The sequence below is a fragment of the Podarcis liolepis genome, assembly GCF_965112155.1.
Source record: "Podarcis liolepis genome assembly, chromosome: 3".
NCBI lineage: Eukaryota > Metazoa > Chordata > Lepidosauria > Squamata > Lacertidae > Podarcis > Podarcis liolepis.
In genome coordinates this window covers 62,021,715-62,044,953 of record NC_139557.1, presented here as the reverse complement: position 1 = coordinate 62,044,953, position 23,239 = coordinate 62,021,715, and the positions used below count along the sequence as shown (strand labels likewise).

At 39.5% G+C, this 23,239-nt stretch overlaps 1 protein-coding gene across 4 annotated transcripts in view; it reads left to right on the top strand.

The window, feature by feature from the left end:
* Positions 1–12,046: 12,046 nt before the first annotated feature.
* The window catches only part of HBS1L (HBS1 like translational GTPase), a 43,263-nt gene continuing 32,070 nt past the window's right edge, over positions 12,047–23,239 (top strand). For 2 of the 4 annotated variants that reach the window (XR_014524875.1, XM_083498143.1), the window contains exons 1-4: positions 12,047–12,427; positions 14,267–14,332; positions 14,927–15,058; positions 17,301–17,492. Coding sequence is in view for 2 of the 4 variants with exons in the window: in XM_083498143.1 (XP_083354269.1) it covers positions 12,385–12,427; positions 14,267–14,332; positions 14,927–15,058; positions 17,301–17,492 (433 nt within the window). In the remaining 2 variants the exon portion in view is untranslated. Of the gene's footprint in view, positions 12,428–14,266; positions 14,333–14,926; positions 15,059–17,300; positions 17,493–18,068; positions 22,343–23,239 lie in introns of those variants that run through there. The other 2 variants (XR_014524876.1, XM_083498144.1) reach the window with 2 other exon arrangements.

Here is a 23,239-nt window from a genome sequence, read left to right as displayed (position 1 = left end):
GAATAAGTGCATGACCAGAAACGGCCTCGGTCCAGTATACCTGAAGGAGCGTCTCCACCCCCATCATTCTGCCCGGACGCTGAGGTCCAGCGCCGAGGGCCTTCTGGCGGTTCCCTCATTGCGAGAAGCAAAGCTGCAGGGAACCAGGCAGAGGGCCTTTTCGGTAGTGGCGCCCGCCCTGTGGAACGCCCTTCCAGCAGATGTCAAAGCAATAAACAACTACCTGACATTCAGGAGACATCTTAAGGCAGCCCTGTTCAGGGAAGTTTTTAACGTGTGATATTTTATTGTATTTTTGGTTTTTATGGAAGCCGCCCAGAGTGGCTGGGGGGGCCCAGCCAGATGGGCGGGGTATAAATAATAAATTATTATTAACCAGTGACAGCATTACTGTATTGTAGTATTCTGCTGTTGTTTAGTCATTTAGTTGTGTCTGACTCTTCGTGACCCCATGGACCAGAGCACGCCAGGCACTCCTGTTTTCCACTGCATCCCGCAGTTTTGTCAAACTCATGCTGGTAGCTTCGAGAACACTGTCTAACCATCTCGTCCTCTGTCGTCCCCTTCTCCTTGTGCCCTCAATCTTTCCCAACATCAGGGTCTTTTCCAGGGAGTCTTCTCTTATGAGGTGGCCAAAGTATTGGAGCCTCTGCTTCAGGATCTGTCTTTCCAGTGTAGTTGAGTAATATTATGAACAGCTTAAATTTTGCAAATTTCTTCAGTGAAGCGTCTCAAAAGTATGTTAAAAGTATGATGCTGGAGGAGACTCTTGAGAGTCCCATGGACTGCAAGAAGATCAAACCTATCCATTCTGAAGGAAATCAGCCCTGAGAGCTCACTGGAAGGACAGATCCTGAAGCTGAGGCTCCAGTACTTTGGCCACCTCATGAGAAGAGAAGACTCCCTGGAAAAGACCCTGATGTTGGGAAAGAGTGAGGGCACAAGGAGAAGGGGACAACAGAGGACGAGATGATTGGACAGTGTTCTCGAAGCTAACATGAGTTTGACCAAACTGCGGGACGCAGTGGAAGACAGGAGTGCCTGGCGTGCTCTGACCCATGGGGTCATGAAGAGTCGGACACAACTAAACGACTAAACAACAATGAACAGCTGGGCACTCAGAATCTTCTGGTGCATTCCCAGCCCCTAACATGAGTGTTCCCCTTCACTTTACCTCCAATCAGTCTGCAACAGGAACCTTGTAGCAATAGGGTGTGTTGAATTTTTCAACTTTCAAATTCCAAAGATGAAGGGTGCTGAAAAGCTGTAACATGACTTGGGAATTCAAAAGATATTTTGCTTAAATTAATAATTTAGTTCTGCTGGTAAGTAAAATCTGTGTAAAACTGCATAGAAATCATTAAAAATGATTGCCAAGTAATTGCAGTTATATTATATATGAATATAATTATTTAGTGGTAGTAGCATTTAGCATTACCTGACATTTTCAGAAGGTAAAATTAAAATTCTTTGGTTATCCAAAAGCAGTGGTGTTTCTTCATCAAAAACGACTTACCAAGCTAAATGCTGTCCAATAGCAAAAAAATATAGCAGATTTGAATTCCTCACACCCAGAAACATACTTTTAAGTTGCTTTACTGAAGAAATTTGCAAAATTTAACTTTCACTGCCAAGGACATGCCATGGTGTGGAGCTTGGATGTGTGCTATATAGTGCAAAAAGGTTCAGGCTTAGAGCTGGCTCCTAGCACCAAACTGAGCCCTTTTTTGCTTCTATAGCTGAGAGAGGATTATTTGTCTGAATAAAGGGGAAGAATAGTCCTCATTGCTCCCACCTAATCAAGTGCTTAACTTGTCTGTGGTTGGCCACATTTCACTTCCCCGATGGTAGGAATGATGGGACTACCAAGTTCAGTATTAGAAGGAAAAAAATGGGGCCTGTTAAGAATTGCAGGAAGGGAAAAACAACTGGGAAATCCATCTCTTAGCACAATGCTATCAGAAAGCTGAGCACTGGCATTAGATCATAGAAGAATCATAGAATCATAGAGTTGGAAGAGACCACAAGGGCCATCGAGTCCAACCCCCTGCCAAGCAGGAAACACCATCAGAGCACTCCTGACATATGGTTGTCAAGCCTCTGCTTAAAGACCTCCAAAGAAGGAGACTCCACCACACTCCTTCGCAGCAAATTCCACCGTCGAACAGCTCTTACTGTCAGGAAGTTCTTCCTAATGTTTAGGTGGAATCTTATTTCTTGTAGATGACATAGCCCTGCCTGAACTTCAATAGTATAATGGCTCTGAAGTCTGGGGCTAGATGAGAAGGAAGCTGTTTACTGAGCGCTGAATCCAAGCAGCACAATGTGGCTTCTCCCACTGTGTTCAGTCAAAATACTGTTTCAAGCAGTTTCATCAGTTGCTTCTTCTAAGCCAACTAACACTCAAGTTGCCACCCTCACTATTCCTAATTCTTTCCTTTGCAGCTACCGCAACTTTCATCATTATTCAGATGATTCTGATGTTAAGCCAAATCATCTGCTGACTTGGGCCAAATCATTTGTTGCTACTAAAGCGGAGGACTATAGTAGTCATATTCTTGTAGCTTCTACAGTTTTGATTAGACACCTGGAAGTTATGCACCAGTAGTCTTCTGGTTATGATTGGAGTGCCTTTGGGATCTGCCCCACTAGTGCAGCTGTTAGTCATTGTTTCCGTTTAGGAGGGACTATCCCTACCACCTCCAATGGCCAGACAAGTGCAGCCGTGACCACCCCAGAATATACAGTAGGTCTTGGTTAGACAAGTGCTGAGCCTGGAAAATAGGCTTTCACACCTATCACCTGCATATGTACAATAAAGGTGGCCTAGAAATGTTTTTTTAAAAAACAACAGACTTTTGGTTTTCAGCTGACTCATAAGAAAAGCGTTGGCAGGAATAGTGAGATGGTGCTGGGGAGTTTATGCAAAAGGCATGATAGCAATAAAAACAAAGCAAAAATGCCTTGGGCTGAGAGTCTGTTGCAGCCCTTCTTTCAGAAGATACTTTCTTCATTATCAGAAGATACCGTAGAACACATTTTTCTTTTAATTCAAATCTTGGGTTTGCATCCTAAGACTACTCTTCAGGGTTGGGGGGAAAGCAAGCGTCTCTCAAACAGCTAACTTCTTGACCTTTTCTGTCAGGATGGGTGTTTCTGACATATTTTTAACTATGTCCAAAAGTATCTCATGCATATGTGTAGGCAGATTTGCACAACAGCTTTCAGTAAAGTTCATTCTTAGTATTTCTAAAGTTTTGAAAAGACCAATGCAGCCAGGGTGGATAAAAATCAATGATTTAAAAAAAAAAATCTCAAAAAAAAAAAGGTTTGATTTAAATTGGATTTTTAAAATAAAATGCTTTTTGGGGGAAATATCTTTCTAAAGATAATTTTCTATTTAAGTTACATTATATTCCAAACGCTATTCATCAGTAAATAAGGATTTGTTTTAAGTTTTTCATGTGTGCTTAAACTCAGTCTAAGTTGTTATTTTAAAAAAATTGTTTAACCACATCAGTTAACAAACATGGATACATATGCTATGTTATTGTTTTAGTTATATAAATTGTTTAAATTGTTATTAAGGAAATGATTGCTTTTCTCCTTTGAATAAAGTACAGTAGAAAAGTTTTCCAAATATTAGCAGTTAACTTATTAAACCTCACAATAATTTCATAATTATCAGTCTATGTATTTCTAATAGTATAACCAAATCAGTAATTTATAGAACTGTAAAAATTACTCTGAAAATTTATTATTCCAAAAATGAAAACTTCCTCTGGTTGTAAATATTAAGATTATACCAGCAAGAATGGGTCTTTCTGTAAAAAAATGATTTCAATCAAGTCTTACTGACTAGTGATTTCAATCAAGTCTTATTGACTAGTGATTTAAATCAATTTGATTTAAATCAAATCCACCCTGAATGCAATACATGACCGTTCTTCCTGATTATTAGAAATAAGCTTTCCACTTGCCCAAATGTTTGCCTTCCATCTGCATCCAAGTGTGCAGGGAGGAAAAGCAAACATGTACTTTAATGCAGTTAGGATTATCTGAAGGCTGAATGCTCCTGGTGGTACAAAGTCAACCACTACACCTTACAAACTCCCTGCCTCTGAAAATTGACAGGGAGAAAAGTTTAGGAATTATAGTTTCTGATATGGAGGTTTTTCTTATACAGTGGTACCTCGGGTTAAGTACTTAAATCGTTCCAGAGGTCTGTACTTAACCTGAAACTGTTCTTAACCTGAAGCACCACTTTAGCTGATGGGGCCTCCTGCTGCTACCGCGTCTCTGGAGCACGATTTCTGTTCTCATCCTGAAGCAAAGTTCTTAACCTGAAGCACTATTTCTAGGTTAGCAGAGTCTGTAATCTGAAGCGTATGTAACCTGAGGTACCACTGTACATTGCTGTTGTTTTTAACAGGGGTTTTCGGAGTATTTAAATATACAGAATTGCAAGTCCCCTCCTGCAAGAGGACATCCAATTGTTTCCCACAAGAGCACGGTGGCCACTTTGGGCACTGTGATATTGTGCGATTTCACACCCAGATTTCCACATGGTGCCCCAAAACATGTGTTATTTTGGCACTGAGAAAGCACGGCCCACCAAAAGCACCTCTTTTAGGCTCTGTAATCTTGTGCAGGTCATATGACTCACATAGGAGCACATATAGGAAGATACGTATCCAGGTTTTGGGACTGTTGAAGGGTATGCCAAAGTAGTCCAGTCTGGAAAGGATTCCTTTTTGTTCTTGTTTTTACAACACAAGGCAGCATACATAACAAAATAAGATGCATTAAGGTACATTAAAATGATGAGATCAAGCATAGCCAACATTTTAAAGAGATCGGTTCATAAGATAGGCCTAAAGCCTAATTCAAATATTTCCATAAAACATGTTAATTATACAAATCTTCTAAACAATTTCTAGGAAATAAGGCCTTTTGTACTTAATGGGTCTTACTTCCAAATAAACTTCCATGGAATTTGTCTGTGAGACAGCTCAGCGTTTCACTGCTGGCTCCATCATTAGAATGTGTCATAGAAAAGGCTAATTCTTAAGACTCATTTGGAAGGGCTGTACTGCAGAGGCCAAACGCATTAGAGTTCCAAAACTGTGGGGCTGACATGGAGAAGGTTCTATGCTGTATCCAACAAAGTCATTCCAAGAGCGGAACCACCTCTGCTCATTCAGTGGAAATTCTCCCTTTCTTCTTCCTCCACTCAGTGCACCTGTTTCCCAAAAATCAGAGGCTTAGGGGGTACCCCCAGAGCAGATTTGTGGGGTGTATGGGGGAGAAGAGTGTGGAAGTTACCTTGTGTGTGTGAAAGTAGTTGCAGTCACACAATGTATTCTTTGGATACATCCCTTTATCTCTTGCTCAGTCTAACCTAATCAATCTTGCAGCAGGCAAACGAGCAGGGCCTCTGAAGATCTCAGCAAATGGATAAGATAGTACGGGTGAAGGAGGTCTTTATGTTAATCTGGTCCAAAACGGCTTAGGGCTTTAAAGGTTAACACAGGCATTTTGAAATGGGCCCAGAAACAGCAACTGGTGCATGACTGTTGTTGCGTGCTCTAATCTTCTTGTATCTGACAACACCCAGGTGCTGGTTTTGCACCAATTGAAGCTTCTGAATTGTCTTCAAAGGCAACTCCACAAGTGCAATTGTAGCAGTTAAGCCTGCATATAAGTGGCGCATGAGTAACTAAGGCTAAGGTTCAAGGGCTCTAAATATGCAATTCCTACACTCCTAAAAAGACTTTGCTGGTTACCACTGTCACCTGAACCTCCATAGATAGTGACTAATCTAGAACCACAAGGCTGCAAGTCTGGCCTTTCCGTGGGGACTGCAAACCCACCCAGAACTGGTTGTACACCTCCATCTAGATTGGCCAATTTCCCAACCCACAGGACTTCCACCATGGGTTAAGTTTCAGTTCAACCTTATCCAGCCCACCTACAGGAATGAGTTCCAGAATCTTGAGGGTTTAATAGGCGGAAAATAGAGAGATCTGAGTCTTGCTATATATGTATACACAGTATATATATTCTTTTGGCACATGGGGTTGCTGTATCTCCTACATTTTGTGTTAAGTTGTAAGATAACACCTGGTGCATTTCTAAAGTCCCCCTCCCTAAGATTCCAACCACAAAAGGCAGCTGTGGCTTTATAAAACTGCTTCTTGTTGAGAGGTACATTCAGTGTTACCGTGAAAACATCTCAGATCTTCAGGCAGCTTATATCGGTAATGGCTTTGGAGAAAGCTAATTGTTGGGCCTTTTTTATTTAAAAAAAATCCAAAACAAGACATGAAAGAAGAGATGCCACATAATTTTGCATACTGTTTCTGTAAAGGTCTATAAAACATAATTTCCAGTTCCGGTGCCCTTCTTCCTTGCATTTTGAAGATATGGAAATAAAGGATAACAAAACAGGCAGGCAATTCCTCCTGACCTCTATTATTTATTATTAAGTATCATGAATTTTCATACCACTTAAGGGATCTATTTAAAATGCAAAATATTTATAATCTTAACAGCAGAACTGTTATATAGCTTGTACTGTATCTGTTCTTCACGGCAGGAGTAAGAGGCGGAAAGAAGCAGACATTAAAAATAAATAAATGGTGCCATTAGTGTGCCAGTAATGTCATCAAAAGATGTTTCCTACCTCAAGGACTCTACAAACTAAATTAAGGTGAGGAGGAAGAAACGTATCAGAATAGAGAAGCTCATCCAATATTGGCAACAAGAATTTTCTGAGATCTGGCGATTTATAAGAACTCTGTTTTAAACAGGAAACCTCATGTATTGATTCCCAATATCAGAGAGCATATCAACAGAACATTGTTTTTCATTCAGATTACGTGTGTGTTCATTCCATCCCATGATCTGGAAACAAAACCCACATTTTGCCTACTTGGAAAAACACAAGTCCTTGGCATCTCACCTATTGATGTTCAGATTAATTCATTCAGCAATGTACTGAAGCATGAGCTATTGACTGTTTTGCACAGTATGCTATAAAATATTTAAATCTCCTGTCATGAAAGAATCAAGGGTTTGTTGTGAAGCGAAAAACAACATAGCCAGCCCATAACTATAGCTCTTCATTCCTAGGAGGGAACAAGCTGTTGTTCCTTATCCCTCTCAGCAGGTACAACTTGCCATGTGACAATGCTTACAAACACACACTTTTCTAACCCAGGAAAACTATTTGTTCACAGAATGAAGTGTGCGAGAGGCGCATTCAGCAAGAGACTATAAATAATCACATATGCATATCCCTTGAACAGACTGTCAATTTAAGCATTCTCATGTGCAGAAAATGTGTTACTCTGAAGTAACACTTCCATCCATTCACTACCCCAGTGTAAGTTTTCTCCCAGTGCTGCTGATCTAAAGAGATCATGTGTAAATAGTTTTTACAAGTGCTTAACCTTGTCACCCTTTGTTAATCTGCTTAATACTGCATGAGCAAAAAAGTTCAAATCAGAGGAGCACAGAAGTTAACTGGCTAACAGCCCAATTCTAAACATGCCAATGCAGAAGTAAGTCCTATTGAGTTCAAGGGGAACATGCAGTTAGTATGCTTTGGGACTTAAAACAGTTCACTGAGAGAAGAGACTTTGCTCTCATTAGAGGTGGACATATTCATTGCTCCTCTAAGAAATGTTATCAGTTTTGTTCAATATAGTTTATTGTGTACAGTAGAAGTTCACGTTATATGTGGGTTTCCCTACTGTAGTCAGGAATTCTGCAGACTTAAGAAAGTGGAATACAGTGGTACCTCAGGTTACGCTTCAGGATACATATGATTCAGGTTACAGACTCCACGAACCCAGAAATATTACCTCGGGTTAAGAACTTTGCTTCAGGATGAGAACAGAAATTGTGCTCCGGTGGCGCGGCAGCAGCAGGAGGCCCCATTAGCTAAAGTAGTGCTTCAGGTTAAGAACAGTTTCAGGTTAAGAACAGACCTCTGGAACGAATTAAGTTATTAACCAGAGGTACCACTGTAGACCACAGTGGCATTATATTGCCGTTAAACACCAGTCTCATCAACGAGGCTAGTCTCATTGATTTATTTATGTGTGTTACTTTGTTAGATCTCAGTTTAACAGCAGTTGCCAAATTAAGTAGCATTGTACCCATTACATGCATTCTTGGCGGGAAAAAATCACTGGAATTGCTCCCAATAGTAATTCTTATCTTATGACAATTATCTATAATTGACAACTTAATATTTCCTTATTTACATTATGGTCAAGGTGCATCAATTAAATATTTAAACAAAGGCTGTTCTATGGTCTCTTTACTTTCCAGTTGCCTGCTTAAGACATGGTGTGTTATGTGTGACTGATTAGATACAATACTTCAAACTTTGACTTGTATAGCAAAAAGAATGAAAAGAGATTACAGATACTTAGCCAAACAACTATTATAGAATACAGGTTAATTTAATATCTGTAATATCTCCAGATTTTGCTGAAGTAAAAAAAAACCTGGTTAAAAAGCATTTTCAATGCAAAATAATGCTTTAATATTATTTGGGGTAAAGCCATTTTATTTTGCAAACTCCTCAGAAAACATAATTGGAATCTTCATGGCTTTTAAATTAAAACATGTTGCTTTTGAGTGATGTGACAATTAATGTTCATTGCTGTTTATCACTGATTAGCTTTTTTAGTACATTTTAGCATGCTTTATTATCTTAATCATATTAGCAGTGTGATCCTATCCTCGGTTATAGAACGTTGAAATTGAGCTGACAGTTTAAGGCCATTCAGATTTCCAAATTTGTTTGCTTAATTATGAGGCAAACAGTGGTACATGACTGTGTAGACTGGTTCAGGAAGAGGTTTGCATAGAATCCTCTGCTAAAATGGAGCGGGGGGGGGGGGACTTTTGTTTTAACGCTGCCTTGCAAGGTGCTTTGAAGTCCACACTTCAGGACTTCAGAGCACCTTCAGCCTGATGCCATTGTGATATCAGGTGATTAACAGGTGGACAGAACCACCCATGTGTCAAATTTGGCCTATGGGGCTAATTTTGATACGGATTTGGCCCATGCAACAAAAGAGGTTCCCCACCTCTGATGTAGGAAAAACCAGAATGGTTTTTAAACCAGAATGTCCACAGGTGGGGTGGAGGCCCTCAAGCATCTCTGTGAAACAGTGCAGCACCACTGAAGGAAGTGACTGATGGCCTTATGTGTACATCAAAGTTCAACAAGCCTTTTCTAACATAGTTGCGTACCCATTGAGTCAATCACTCATCTCCTTCTACCCTCCTGAGAAAAACCCCACCCTCCCACTATATATAAGGGTCTGGTGACTTCTGTTTCAGTGTATCTGAAGAAGTGTGCATGCACATGACAGCTTATATCAAGAACAAACTTAGTTGGTCTCTAAGGTGCTAATGGACTTTAAAAAAATTTTTTTTTGTGTATTTCGATAGTTGTGTACCTGTGAGCACAATTAGATAGACGTATTTGCAGAATGATTAAACAGCCATTTATTGGCCTCCTGTTGGCAATCTATTCACGTAAGTTTGCCAGACTGGTGCACCCAGAAAGCCTGCACTTGTAGGTGGTTCGAGAAATGCAGGTGGCACAGTAAAACCATGCACGGCCTTCCACTGGCTACAAATGGGCAAGTGTGACATCTGGCATTGAAGGAATGTGGGTTATATTCAGTAGCACCACATCCTCAGTGCTAGGACCCTTGCAAACCCACAGTTCAGAACACAATAATGTCAATAGAGATCCCACTAGAACAAACACCACATGCAGGAGCTTGTGTATGTGGCAGGAAGTGTAACATCAGACACAAAAAGACCCTCCACAAGCTGTTCCTCAAAACAAAGCCTCCTGACTTGGGACATGGCTTCCCACAAGGAATCCCAGTAACTGAAGTTTGTTATGGTTGCAGAGACTTGTAGCTCAGGGAAGAGGGTAAATTAGTATCCAGGTTTCTATCTGGGAAGCCATGTACTTTAAAACTATTGTGTGTATGCAGCCCAGTGGGACAGCAAGAGCCCTCATTAGAAAAGTACAGTGGGCAGATGAACAAAGAGAATATCTGTCCATCATTGCAGAGGAACTGTTCACCATGTAAAGATGTGATGATGATAACTAAATAGAATTGAAGCCAAAATAGACTAGCTTGCAGGGGTGAAGTATTTATCCTCATCTCTGTAACTGTGAGAGCAATGAAGACTTCCAGAAAGGTTTACTTTACATGTGGCATTTTTCCTATATGGAAACAAGCACCATGTGACACCCACCCGTTTCTCTTTTGGTCACCACCACACATACTGAAATATTTAGGCATATTGTGTTTAACACTACAAGAAAATTGCCTGAAGGCTTTTTTTCCTTAGCATGTTTTTCTTAAAAGTTGTGGGCAGTGTGTCTCATTATCAAGGCCTTGCATATTTTCAATATCCACCCAACTTTGTGGTATTACTATAATTTTTTTCAAGGGCAGAGTGACAAGCACATTGATATAAACAAAATCATTATACTGCAGGGATGATCTTTTATCAGATAGGTTTTCAAGTAGATTTATAAAATGGAGAATACATTTGTCATAGATTAGTTATTCAAAGATAGCACAGTTGTTCTAGCAATGAGTAATAGATTCTTCATGTTTAAGACTTGTGAAATTTAAACATGCTAACAAACTGATGGTTTAGTTCTTCCCCGCTGGTTATCACATTCATTGAATGAAGCTGGTGTTTACTGTTAAAGTTTTATGTTCCTTAGGATCTTTCTCCCTTCTCTTTGGAGATTTGTTCCAACCCCCTTCCCCCATTTGAGGTAAGGTGGGTTGCATCCATTTGGCGGATTTCCTGCCCCAGAGCTTGCATGGCACCAAAAATTTTATCCTTTCTGCACCAGATGAAAACATCCCCCCACCAGCTTTTTGGTGGAGTAACTATGTAAAGCACTATCACGAGCATTTTACAAACAGAGAACATAAGCTAAAGCCTCGTTGCATAACAAAGGTTATTTTTTTATAAAGAGATTTGAAATGAGGGCTCTGTGAGCAAAGTACTATTCTTTAGCACCAGTACAACTGCCATTTATAAAACTGAAAAAATTATAGTAGCCACTTTGGACTTTGTTATTGGGAGAACCAGTGTAGCTAAAACTTAAGTGTTAAGGCTAGAATGAGGGCACTTGTTTCAAATCTCCCTCCATGATTTGGCCATATACAGTGGTACCTCTTGTTACGTACTTAATTCATTCTGGAGGTCCGTTCTTAACCTGAAACTGTGCTTAACCTGAAACACCACTTTAGCTAATGGGGCCTCCTGCTGTCAATGCGCCACACGATTTCTGTTCTCATCCTGAAACAAAGTTCTTAACCCGAGGTACTATTTCTGGGTTAGCAGAGTCTGTAACCTGAAGTACCGCTGTACATGTCTACTCAGAAGTAAGCACCACTGAGTCCAGTAAGACTCCCAGGGAAGTGTGCTCTGCTACCTCAGTCACCAAGCTCGCTGGGTGGCCTTGAGACAGTCATTCTTTTTCAGCCTAACCCACCTCATCCGGACGGTAAAGCATTTCCGTTGTCCTCAGCTGGTTAGAGAAAGGCAATGCTTTTCAAAAGGTCATAAACTGTAATAAAACACCTCTTATTTGGATAGTCAAGGGCAACTTGACTGGCTCGTCTGCCACCTACGTAGCCACATATAAAATGCAAAAAGAAACAAAATCAAAACCTTGCGAGGGCCACATTAACTCTGAAGGACACGCGTCTGGTCGTGGGAACTCCTAATTCTTGACGTGGAGCGCAGGAATGAGCATTAGGAACTAATACTGATGCAGGAGGTGTTTTCCCTCGTGTGAGCCCTCCTAATTCAGAGGGTAGCGTCGAAAGACCATAGCTAGCTAGCTAGCAGCCCGCCACTCAACTCGCAACGCACGCGGCGCTGACGTCCGAGAGCGGCTTTACGTATAGGGCGGGCCTGGTCATCGCGGGCTTGGCTCTGATTGGTCGCTTGACGCTTCGGCGATCGGACAGTTTAGCTGACGTATCCCAGCTAAAGCGCGAACAAACAACAACACGCCAAGGCCGGGCGGGGGCAGTACGTCACGCGCCCCCCCACCTGCCGCTTCACTCCAGCCTGACACACGCGTGCGCGTACCGGGTCTGGGTGAGGGGAGGAGAGAGAGAGAAAAATATACAGCGTAGCGCATGCGCGAAAAGCTGCCTACGAGGAGGGCGGGGCAGCGGCAGCACTGGTAGGCCCAAACCAACAACATGGTGACCCGGGGGCGCTACAGACGCCTCGTCTGAGGGGGTGTCAAGGGGGCCTAGCCTCTTTCAACTACCTCAGGTCGCCATCGGCGCGCTCGCCATGGCCCGGCACAGGAACGTGCGTGGCTATAACTACGACGAAGGTAGAGAGTTGTTGTGTTAAGGGAGAGCTGCTTCTCCGCATCCAGCTTCGCGGGAAGGCCCACCCCGCCCCTCGCACGACAGACTAGCCCGGCTCGGCATGGGGGGGGCGGAGGGAGGGGACAGTCTCTCGGAGAGACTGGCGGTGACGTCACTAGCACGCCCACGACCTGCCTGGCGACGGAGGGTCTCGAGCGAGGCGCTGAGGGGGTCGCGGCGGCGGAGGGAGACGAAGGCACGGCGGGAGGGGGGCAAGAAAGAGAAGGCATGGCTAAGCGTGGGGAGGCCGCTTGGTGCGAGGCGGGTCGGGTTTCGTTGGAGAGGAGCTGGGGTCCTTCCCTCCTGTTTTGCCCCACGGCCCACCACGAAGGACACCTGTTGGCATACCTGGTGGGGGCCTGAAACCTGTGGCCCTCAATGTTGACAGAGGCGCAACCATTTTGAAAGGGACTCCGCTGCAGTGTGTGTGGTAGTGAGGATGGCTGATGAGGGTTCAAGAACTGGCAAGAAGTAAGGACCCTTCGTGGTTCGATATGCTGGACATCTGGAGTACTGCAAGCCAAGGATAGGGAACTTGCAGCCCCTCCAGTTGCTGCTGGGCACCAGCTCCCAGCATCCCCAGGCAGCATAGGCTGTGGTAACAGATGGTAGGAGCTGCTGCCGTACAACATCTGGAAGGCCACAGGTTCCACTTCCTCAGTATAAGGAAAAGGGGCACACATGATGCACAAGCTGCCTGCTAGCAGGAGCAGTTGATTTATCGCTGTTGGAAAATCCTGTCAGTTTCAGTGTAGAAAACATAATCACAATGTATATAAACAATCTGATTTTACAACTGCTGCTGCAGATGCATCCATGTATTGCACTGGTCCAACTTTAGGCTCCTCAAAAAACTTCTGTTTAAATGTTCTCCAAAAACCTTTTCATAGTGCTTAATCCATTTTATGTGATTACACATAAGTACTGTACTTAAAACAAATGTGAGAATATACGTATTAGTGTAAAGTACTGTAGAGCTGCACACCTATAATGATAAAAGCACTGTATAAAAACTGCAATAATATCAACAACATAAAATCTGCAAACATGCCATGTGCCATACATCTATGACATACTATATTTTCATATGAGGTCAGAATAGGCATTTCAGTATATATAACTGAATTATAAGGGATTTTATTTGTAATCTATGTATTGCAGAACCTTTTGACTACTACCCTTCTTGAATAGATATGGTTAGGGTTGTGCTGTAAATGATTAAATTTTATTTAGAAATATCTAACTTTAATAATTTAAGATCAGATGGGCAAATCCAACATGATTCCCCTATAGTATAATAATATTCTATATCCTACCTGCACACTCTATTACTCTGGATTAGTTACTGCCCTTTTGTTGTCATATGCCTTCATGTTACGTATCTTTCACATATTTCCTTTTCAATTATTATAGAGAACAATATTTTTAAAGCTTTGACTTTAAAAATTTAGGAATTTGATTTCCCTGTATTTCATCTTTGAGGCCTAAAATCATAATTTAATTACATTATTAGGAAATAAAACCCTCCTAATCTCACAAGTCTGACATTTCTGCACACCTCTATCACTATCACTGTTCAAGGACACATTCTAGCCAGGCAAAAGTGCACAAGAAGGACACAGCATGGCCAATGAGGATATGGCTTCAGGAGAAAACATGGTCTGCGGAAAGTTCTGAGGGTCGGGTAGAATGACCTGGAAGGTGATGCACCTGAGCTATAATGTAGCTTAATGTTTGTTATAAGAATGTGAATGTAAGAATGTAAATTCAGTTGTAAGGAAATTGTCTTTCTTGCTTCTTAGACTTTGAAGAAGATGATCTTTATGGACAGTCTGTAGAGGATGATTTTTGCATTTCACCTTCAACAGGTTAGTTTAATATTTGACCATTTATGTATGGTGTGCCATCTGACCTACAGGGAATGTATTGGCCTACATCAAAAATTGTGTATAATTTGGCAAGGAAATGAATGAAAGAAAGAAAGAAACAAAGGGAGAGTGGAGGCATAAGTTGCTAAAGTCACTTGTGTAAGATCATTTTTAGAGGCAAACTTAGAATTCATCTCCAGTACTACTTGAACAACACTTTGATTCCCTATGGGACAACTGTATACTCCTGCATTGCAGGAGGTTGTACTAGATGATACGGTCCCTTACAACTCTACAATTCTATGATTAACTGAACTAATTTTATATTGCTGTGGCCAAATAACTATGCTAAAAACAAATTGCTGTGAAAGATGGAAGTCCTCTAAAGCCAAACTAGTTGCTCACAACTTGTGTTGAGTAAGATATACCATAGAAATCTGAAGCATTTACAGAAAAACATATTATGAATCGTTAGAATAACAAATATTTGCTTTGCTGTAAATGTTAAAAAATAGCCTGATTTATTAAATGGCACAAAACGTCTTAGGATTTGGGAACTGAACAAAACTGTTGAACTCTTTGTTTATGTTATAGCTGCTCAATTCATTTACTCAAGACGTGATAATCCTACTGCATATGCTGAGACATTAGAAGAAAAATATGATTATGAAACAGAACATAGCAATGATTGTATTCCAAGTCACCAGCTAACAGGTGCTGAAAAAGGTAATTGTAAATATATATTACATTGACTTAATAAACTGAAGTGATTGTGTTGCCACCAGAACATGTGCATGTGACAGTAATGTCATATTCTGAAGTTTGCATAATAGTTATTAGATTTAATGAGTGGAGGCTATTGGGTGGAGAGATGGACTGATAGAGACTTCAAATCACTCCCTTTACCTTCACTTACCCTCTCATCATCTGTTCTCCCTCCACCCGCAGTAAAGAGATGGATGTACAAAGATGGGTGTTATGAGGGCGTGTGGGCTACTGTTAGACCAGCCTCATTTGGGCTGGGAAGCATACTGGGGGATTTGGTGTTGCAAGCTCCTTCTGTAGTCAACACCATGAATACAGTTCCTCAGTTGCTCAGCTATTGACACTCAAGCTACTAATGCCTTTTTCAGAGTTTTGTTGGATAACCTTACATTTCTTTCAGTTTTTTTGGATGTTCCTCTTCAGATCTGCTTACTCTTCACTGTACTTCTGTCATGTAGATTGGAGTAGGTGGACAGGCTTTTAGAAGGGTATTGAATTAAAATAAGCGATTCACAGTTCTTAGAGCTAAAGGCTTGTAATTAGCAGATTTTTATTAGCACCCCACTTCCAGTGCTTGCAGTTGTGGTTAACCATCTGCTAAATCCCGAGGCCTGAGAAGATGTGATTTACCTTAGAAGTTAATTACAGTATCTGTAAATGCTTAAAATGTACTGTTAAGTGACATATCAAATTATGTTGAATTATTTAATGCTGAATATATGCATTTTCCCCTTGGGAGTAAATGCTGTTTGTCTTCTTGATGATACCTATGCTGATAAATATTCAGCCTGTTTTGAAGTCCTAAAAGCTGACAACTTCATTATTCTGCTTAGGAAAATAGAATGTCCTATGTCAGTGCTTCCCAACATGTGTGTTGGACCTACAAATGGGTTACAAAGCCTGTTCAAACCCAGAATAATTATAGTTGCTTGTTCTTAACAGGTATGACAATACCTATTTCAACTTTTTGTTTTGTTGGCATGTTATAATGCTGTGTTGACACTTAAAAGGGAACACTGAAAAGGCTCAAGTCTTACATTTTAACACTTGGGTACTGCTCTCTGGAGGCTGGCAACTGATTTGGTGATAGTTCATCACAAAGTGCTTGTACAGCGAATTGTTTTGAGTGACAGCTGCAGCTTGCCTCTGATGCACAGATGCTGCCTTCAGTACCTGCTCATCAGAGATGGAGCTGCAACAGTCACTGAAGACAGCTTGTGGCGATCCATCACTAGATCTGCAACCATGGTTACCGTAGTTACGTGTTTAGGCAAGGGTGATTTGAAGTTTGGTTGGTTGAAATATTTCTCTTGAAGAAACAGAGTTTTGAGTGGGCTTGAAATCCATTTGCAGCTGATGTCACAAAACTGCAAAAAGAACAATTCCTTGAACTATCATTTGCTAGGACCCTCAAAGATAATTTTTCAGAAGTGAGGTGATCTGAATTTTGACTTCCATTTTACCAAAATTACTTGGTAATTACTGAGTGTCTTGCACTTGCTGATTAAGGAATGCCTGCATCTTTGTGAGATTTTTCAGCAATGACTGCTGTGAGGATGAAATATAGTAATTATTTATCAATAATGATCTGAGGCTATGTCTGGCAACCATCAAACCCAACATTATGCTGTTTGGTAAAATGCAAACTCAGCCCTCCCACTGATACCTTCAAAAATAATGTTATTCATGATAAAGTCGATTTAAAATATTCATACTTCATTGTATCTGACACTCTGTAGCAATACTTTTTAAAGAATTTTTAAATAACTTATTAAGAAATAGCCTACAGTCAGATGTTTGGTGTTCTTACATTCTCATAAACAAATCTGTGAATAACTTTGTAAGTACTATAAACATTTCAACAAATTCCACATAAATAGGGGCACTAAGTTACTTTTTGCTTAGATCTCTTAAATAACTGTTATAAAATAGGCAGACACAGTTTAAATGTATGAAACTGACAGCTCCCGAAGTTATAAGGTCCAAAATTGATGTGACAATAAATTTGGACTTGTGGGTCACCATACCAAAAAGGTTGGGGACCACTTCTCTAAAAGGGTAGAGAATGGATATTTGTTCCTGGATAAAGATGGTTGTGATTTGGTTAAGAAAACTAAGAGCATACTTCTTCAAAATTAGTGCAACTGTGCATATTTACATATTTAAAGCCATTATATAAGAGTCCCTTGTCCTTTTTTTTTAGCTAAGCTTGATTTGTGCCTTGATCGCATGAGAGAAGTGCTTGGAAAGTCTGTGCCTGAGAAAGTGATGGTGGAAGCAGTATTGAGCAGTAAATTTGATGTACAACAAGCTTTGGATTCTGTACTTGCCCAAGACAATAAGCAAAATAGGATCAAGAATGAGGATGCCATAATTGCAGGGAAGGCAACAAAAGGTATGTTTACGTTTATTTTTTGTGTGATTTACTATGTGGCTCTTTTGCATAAGGGGCAGCCGTATAGGAAGTTTTTTGCTTCTTTTTACTTTTTCTGTTTGTTAATAACTTAAATGACTAAGCTACATATATAGAGGCATCCTGTGATGAATGCTTAAGGTACTGTTAATCTGTAGTCTTCCAAGGATCTGTAAATATCATTAGCACTATACATATATGTTGCACTAAATAATTATAAAATTATTAATAAATATAATAAAATTATATCATGTAATGGTTAATTTATAAATTTGATGCAGATTGTGTAATTAGATAGATAATATTGAAAAACGTGGCATATTCTAGCTTAGTAGTGCTAAGTTTCAACTGCAGAGTTGTCTATTTAGCATAGTTAGTAAACTGAATTCATGAGGCTGTGATTTACACATCTAATACAGTTTTGATAATGTTTGTTAATTAAATGCCTTTCTGTGTTTTTTCTATTTTGCTGTTGGCTTTCCTGCTTTGCCACAAATTGGAACTGTTTTTGCTTTGACCCTGTGTCTCTCTTGGAATTGTTGGCTCTTGTAAGGTAAGGCTTATTTTGCTCAGAAATATTTTCTAGCACTAACAACTTGACTAACTCCATTGAAAATACTTTAGATACCACTAAGTCCTGCTGTCGTCTCAGCAACCCTGTGGTCAATTTTGAATCTTGTAACGCTTCAGCTCCAGGTGACAAAACAGTCTTCAGACCCAAATATGTCAAAACACCTTCAGTAAAAAAGAAAAAACCCGTTTGTAACTCCTCCGGAGCTCTTCCTATACCATTCAGTGACAATGATAAGTCACTTTATAAACCACTGAACAAGCAGGTAACACTCCCACCAACTGACAGCACCAGCACAAGTTGGAAATCTTGCAATGAAAGTGATGCATGCTTTAGTTCAGAGGCTGAATTGCTGAAGGAAAATTCTTCAGAAAATATGTCTTGGAACCCATCTGAATTTAAAGGAGTTGACTTGAAGGGCCTGGTCAGGCTTAACGAAACAGGTGATTCAGCAGATACCCAAGATAGTGCATTAATTTTTCTCCAGAAAAACTATGATAGCAAAAGCTGTTTGGATAATCCTCCTGGTTTTATAAATGCTTTTGGAAATTTGATGCTGGACAGCAAGAGAAGTTATCAGCTCAGTAAAAAGGCCGAACTATCTGGAAATGCCCCTTCATTTTCACACAGTAAGGGCTGCTTCCAGGGGCATATCAGCACCTCTTCAGAAGCGAATAGCTTAACATTTTCAGTGTCTCAAAGCCCATCACTGGCTGATCTCCTACAGGAACACCAAGGAAGTAATTCAAACAAGCCTCAATCCTTATCTGATCTTTGCAACCCATCAGCAGGTTTCACAGACTTGGAATTAGGACTTTCACCATTGTCCCAACTAGCCAACCAACCTCAAATTTCACCTGGATTGACAGAACTGTCAGGATCTCTATCTTCCTTAACATTCTCCAAGTCTTCTCCAGTAAAAGAGCTTGAGAGTTTATCACTTTCAGATTTAATTGCAAAATCAACTGCATTGGATAAGCCTCGAACAACAAGCAGCTGTTCTGAGCTTCGTATACCTAAAACAGTGCAACCTACAGTTGTGAATTCAGATATTGATCTAAGTGTTCTTATTAGAAAATCAACATTATCTCCTCAACATGTACATGTACAGTCAGGCACTTCACTTCCAGAAAAAGACGCTTTATTTTCAAAGCAAGGACGACAAATGTTTGTAGCTAAAGGAAGGAAGAAGAGCCAAAAGAAAATGAGGTCACATATTTTGGAAGGCACTGTTTCATGGGCAAAGGCCCTCTCTGCAGCACCATCAGCCTTTGCTATAACTCTGTGTCTTCATTATCCCCCAAAGAGATGTAAGCGCCAAACAGTTAATCTTCACAAGGCTTTCTTATACAGTAGGCAAATGCAAGAAGTAAAAATTAATGAAACTGGACCCTTATTAGCAATAACACCTTTTGACTTCAAATCACCATCTCCAGATGACATTGTAAAATTAGGCCAAAAGAAAGCCTTCACTAGATAACAGCACAATGAACTAATGCAGTTTTGATTATTTTTACATTAAAAAAGATATTTTGAACAGGTTGACTTGGACGGCAAAGTGGAATGGATGTCTTAAATGCAAAGACAATTGTCAGTTAATTTTGGTTAACAAACTTTTGTAGTAAAGTTTTTGAATAGATGCACTGAATTCCAGTCCTTTTTTATCCTTTTATTCTATAATTGATAGAGGTAGATCTTAATCTTTAGCGCCTCAACTTTGGAATAATGTGTTAAGGTGCTGAATCTTTTCTAAATAATTAATATTGAAAAAATATTTTTAAGAAAGAATGTGCTAGCTCCTGCTAGAAACAACATATTAATTTATGGTTTCAGGATTACCTTTAACAAAAATTACACTGGGGACCAAATTATTAAATACTTGCTGTGAATGAATTTCCATAAAGTTTTTAATCTCTAATGTGTTTAATATGGCACTGTTACTGTTTGTAGCTGCCTTGTGGCACATTGGAGCTTTGTTTGCTTTGTTTTTAATCTGTCCCTTTTTTTGAAAAATTGATTTGTCAGTGCATGTTTTTGAAATCCCCATGGCAAAAATATTTAATTTACAAATGGCTTACCATCATGTTCAAACTTGGTGAGACCAGAAGTATACATTCAAGAGCACAGCATGTGAATTTTTTCTTAATGGGTAGTTGTCAAATGCATTTTTTTCTTTCACACAAATTATTTGGCATTACTGTACTTTCCTGTACTCTCTGGCTTTTTCGTCACTTCATATTAAATCAGGAGGTCATGTGTGTTAGCTGTCATATAGGTGCATAGCAGGGAACCACAGCTCAGTCTGTCTTCCTAGTTCAAACATATATTGTACAAATAAGCAGACATATGCCAGCCATGTGCTCACTTTATAAAACTTACTAAGGTACAAGCAAAATATTTTGCATGTACCTGTAAAAAGTGTAATGTGTGCAGCGGTCCTTTAAAAGATTCAGGCTAAAACTTCCCAATGTTTTTAATATAGAATGAACAGGATGTTCTCTGTCCAACTGAGGAATAACTTAATTATTAACCAAAACACCTAGTTCTGCAATCTTTTTAACTATATGTTGTAGAATACTATTCTTTTGAGCACCAGTATCTTAAATCTCATTCAAACGGTGATAAGATTATATTTTTTGTCTATTAGCTTTCTGTTTCTGCTGCTTTCCATACTTTTCTTTATTATTATTATCTTCATCAAGGTTTATAGGCATTTGTCAAGTTAAGACTTTGTATGTTTTTGATAGTATCAAGTGTTTTGAACAGAACATAATGCATTGCTGTATTTTCAGTGAGCACCCTATCTTAACTTTTGTATTTAATTTAACAGGCAGCTATTATTTAGTTCACTGGGTAAAATATATATTTCTTGGAGAGATGTTTTTACATTCTTTAAGAAACAAACAGCCATGTCAGTATGTAAAATAATTTTGATTTTTAACTTGAAAGTATATTTTTATTGTAAGGTACATTCCATTGCCTTTTGGTGCAATTTTTTTTATTGTTGTGATTTGACACTTATTGTTCAGCTGTCTCATTAAACACCACTATTTCCAAATGCTTACTGCATCAGATGACAAAAATAGTGTTTTTCCAGTATCTCTTGTTCAGAGGAATTCTTCCTCTGTCACTTTTGCTTAAAGTTTTCTCCCAGTCATCCCATGTACCGTAACTGTATGGGATTCCATAGAAAATGAGGGGAAGAGGCTGTTGTGATGTAGGTGGACTAGTGTGGTAGATTGTGGCAGGTGTGGTTTAGGCAGCTTGACTGGAATAATTGTAGTGTAGTCCATCACTCATTTGACCACAACTTGAAGCCATGGACTACCTATTTAGACAGGTTCCGAAATGGTCATTAAGTAAATGTGTAAACACTGTATATTTAGATATAGTAGTGTTATGATGCTGCAGGTTGCTTTTTTAATGATGTAGATGTATATAACACAATGGTTGACCAAAGATGAACTTTATGTTGTTTTGTAGCTATATTTTTGCTTCTAGATTTTTTGAAAAGATTTTTTAGCTTTGAAAATATTTCTGATTGACACATATTCTTCAGGTAACTTAGGACATGACCCATTCTCTTTTGGATATGGTTGCACCCCTTGGAGGGGCTTGACATGGAGCTGAATAAATTTATCCTCTCCCTCCTGGCAGGCTGAAAGGCATGTGCAAACTTATTGTTGCGCTGTGTTTGTTAGATAACAGTGCAAGGCTGCTGCATGCCTCTCTCCTTTATCGTGATCCACCTGCCCCTTTCCCCATAACTTGAATCTGCAAGTTCATTTGAGTTCAGAGGGGTGGTAACTTACAAGTACTGTGGAAATGAAGAACATGTGGGTTGCTATATTGGTGGTGTGCATTGACCTCCTTTTTATGATAACAGCCAGCATGCTGTACAATGTGTGCAAACCCGAGCTGGAGGTGAGGCAGCAAATTTTAATCCTGATCTCTGCAAACGTGCATCATGCCTTTACATTTTACTGATATTTTACTGCTCTGAAGCCAGCCTCTGATTTTGCATGTGTATATATGGTACATTTTTTTACAAATATTGGATATTTTGAAACTGTAAAAAAACTATTTGGATGTGTACTTTGGACATCTAAAATGTGCTAGTAAAATATTCAGAGCATTGTGAAATCAGTATCTTAGATTTTTTATGTATTCAAAATCAAAATTTAAAGTAAAATTGACCTGTAGCTTGTTTCATGAAAAATATAGATATATAAAATAAATTTAATTTGAGGATCAATAATCAGTGCACACTGTCTTCCGTGTCTTGCTGTGAGGGTTCAAATACTTACAGTACCTTGTGTTGGTGGCTTCTCCATTAATATTTTTTTTAATAAAAAAACAGAATTGTATATTTTCATTCCTAAAAACTCTAAAAATAGTTTAAATTTGCACTCACATTTTGTGGAATCAATAAATAAAAATTATTCTTTTCCTTAGTGTGCCTGAAATTAGTAATTGGAACTGAAGTGAAAATAATGGTTGCTCACTCTGTGTTTTGTTGGAAAGCTGTTTAAATATCATTGAATAGTTGGGTTACTTGTGTTTCATGGTCATTCTAAAGGCTATATAGAAACACTACAACAGTCCAAAAGTTGAAAATCTATCTTTGCCATTATTGTATGTTTTATATTTTGTTTAGAACTGCTGACCTCATTCTTCACAGCTTTCTGTCTGTAGTTCTTTGAGGTTCCGAGCTATAGGTAAAATACGGTAGGTTCTGAGGAGCAGGAGTGAAATAGGTATTCCTGTATAAACTGTGTTGCAGTTTTGGTCTCTTGTTTCCCTGCCTACCTTTCAAAAATGTGGATAAAACCCTTGGTCCCACGACAATTAAATCTGTGGCAACATCTATTAAAGAGATTTGCCTTAAAACTTAGAAAGAGTTCCATAGTTCTGTGAATTAGTGTCTATTTATTAAACAATTTAAGTGCATTAAAACTCAGGAATTTGCTGCTTGTCTGCTTGTCTATATCAAATGGTGCATGTGTGTATTGATTAGTTGATACAAGAAGTGTGCTTTAACTGAAGATATGCACATGGATTCAATAGCTAAAACTCAGAAAAAAGCGAAAGAGATGGGGAGAGGATATTCATGTGACTCAACACTTGAGTGTTTTCCTTCCTGTCTAAAGGTCATATA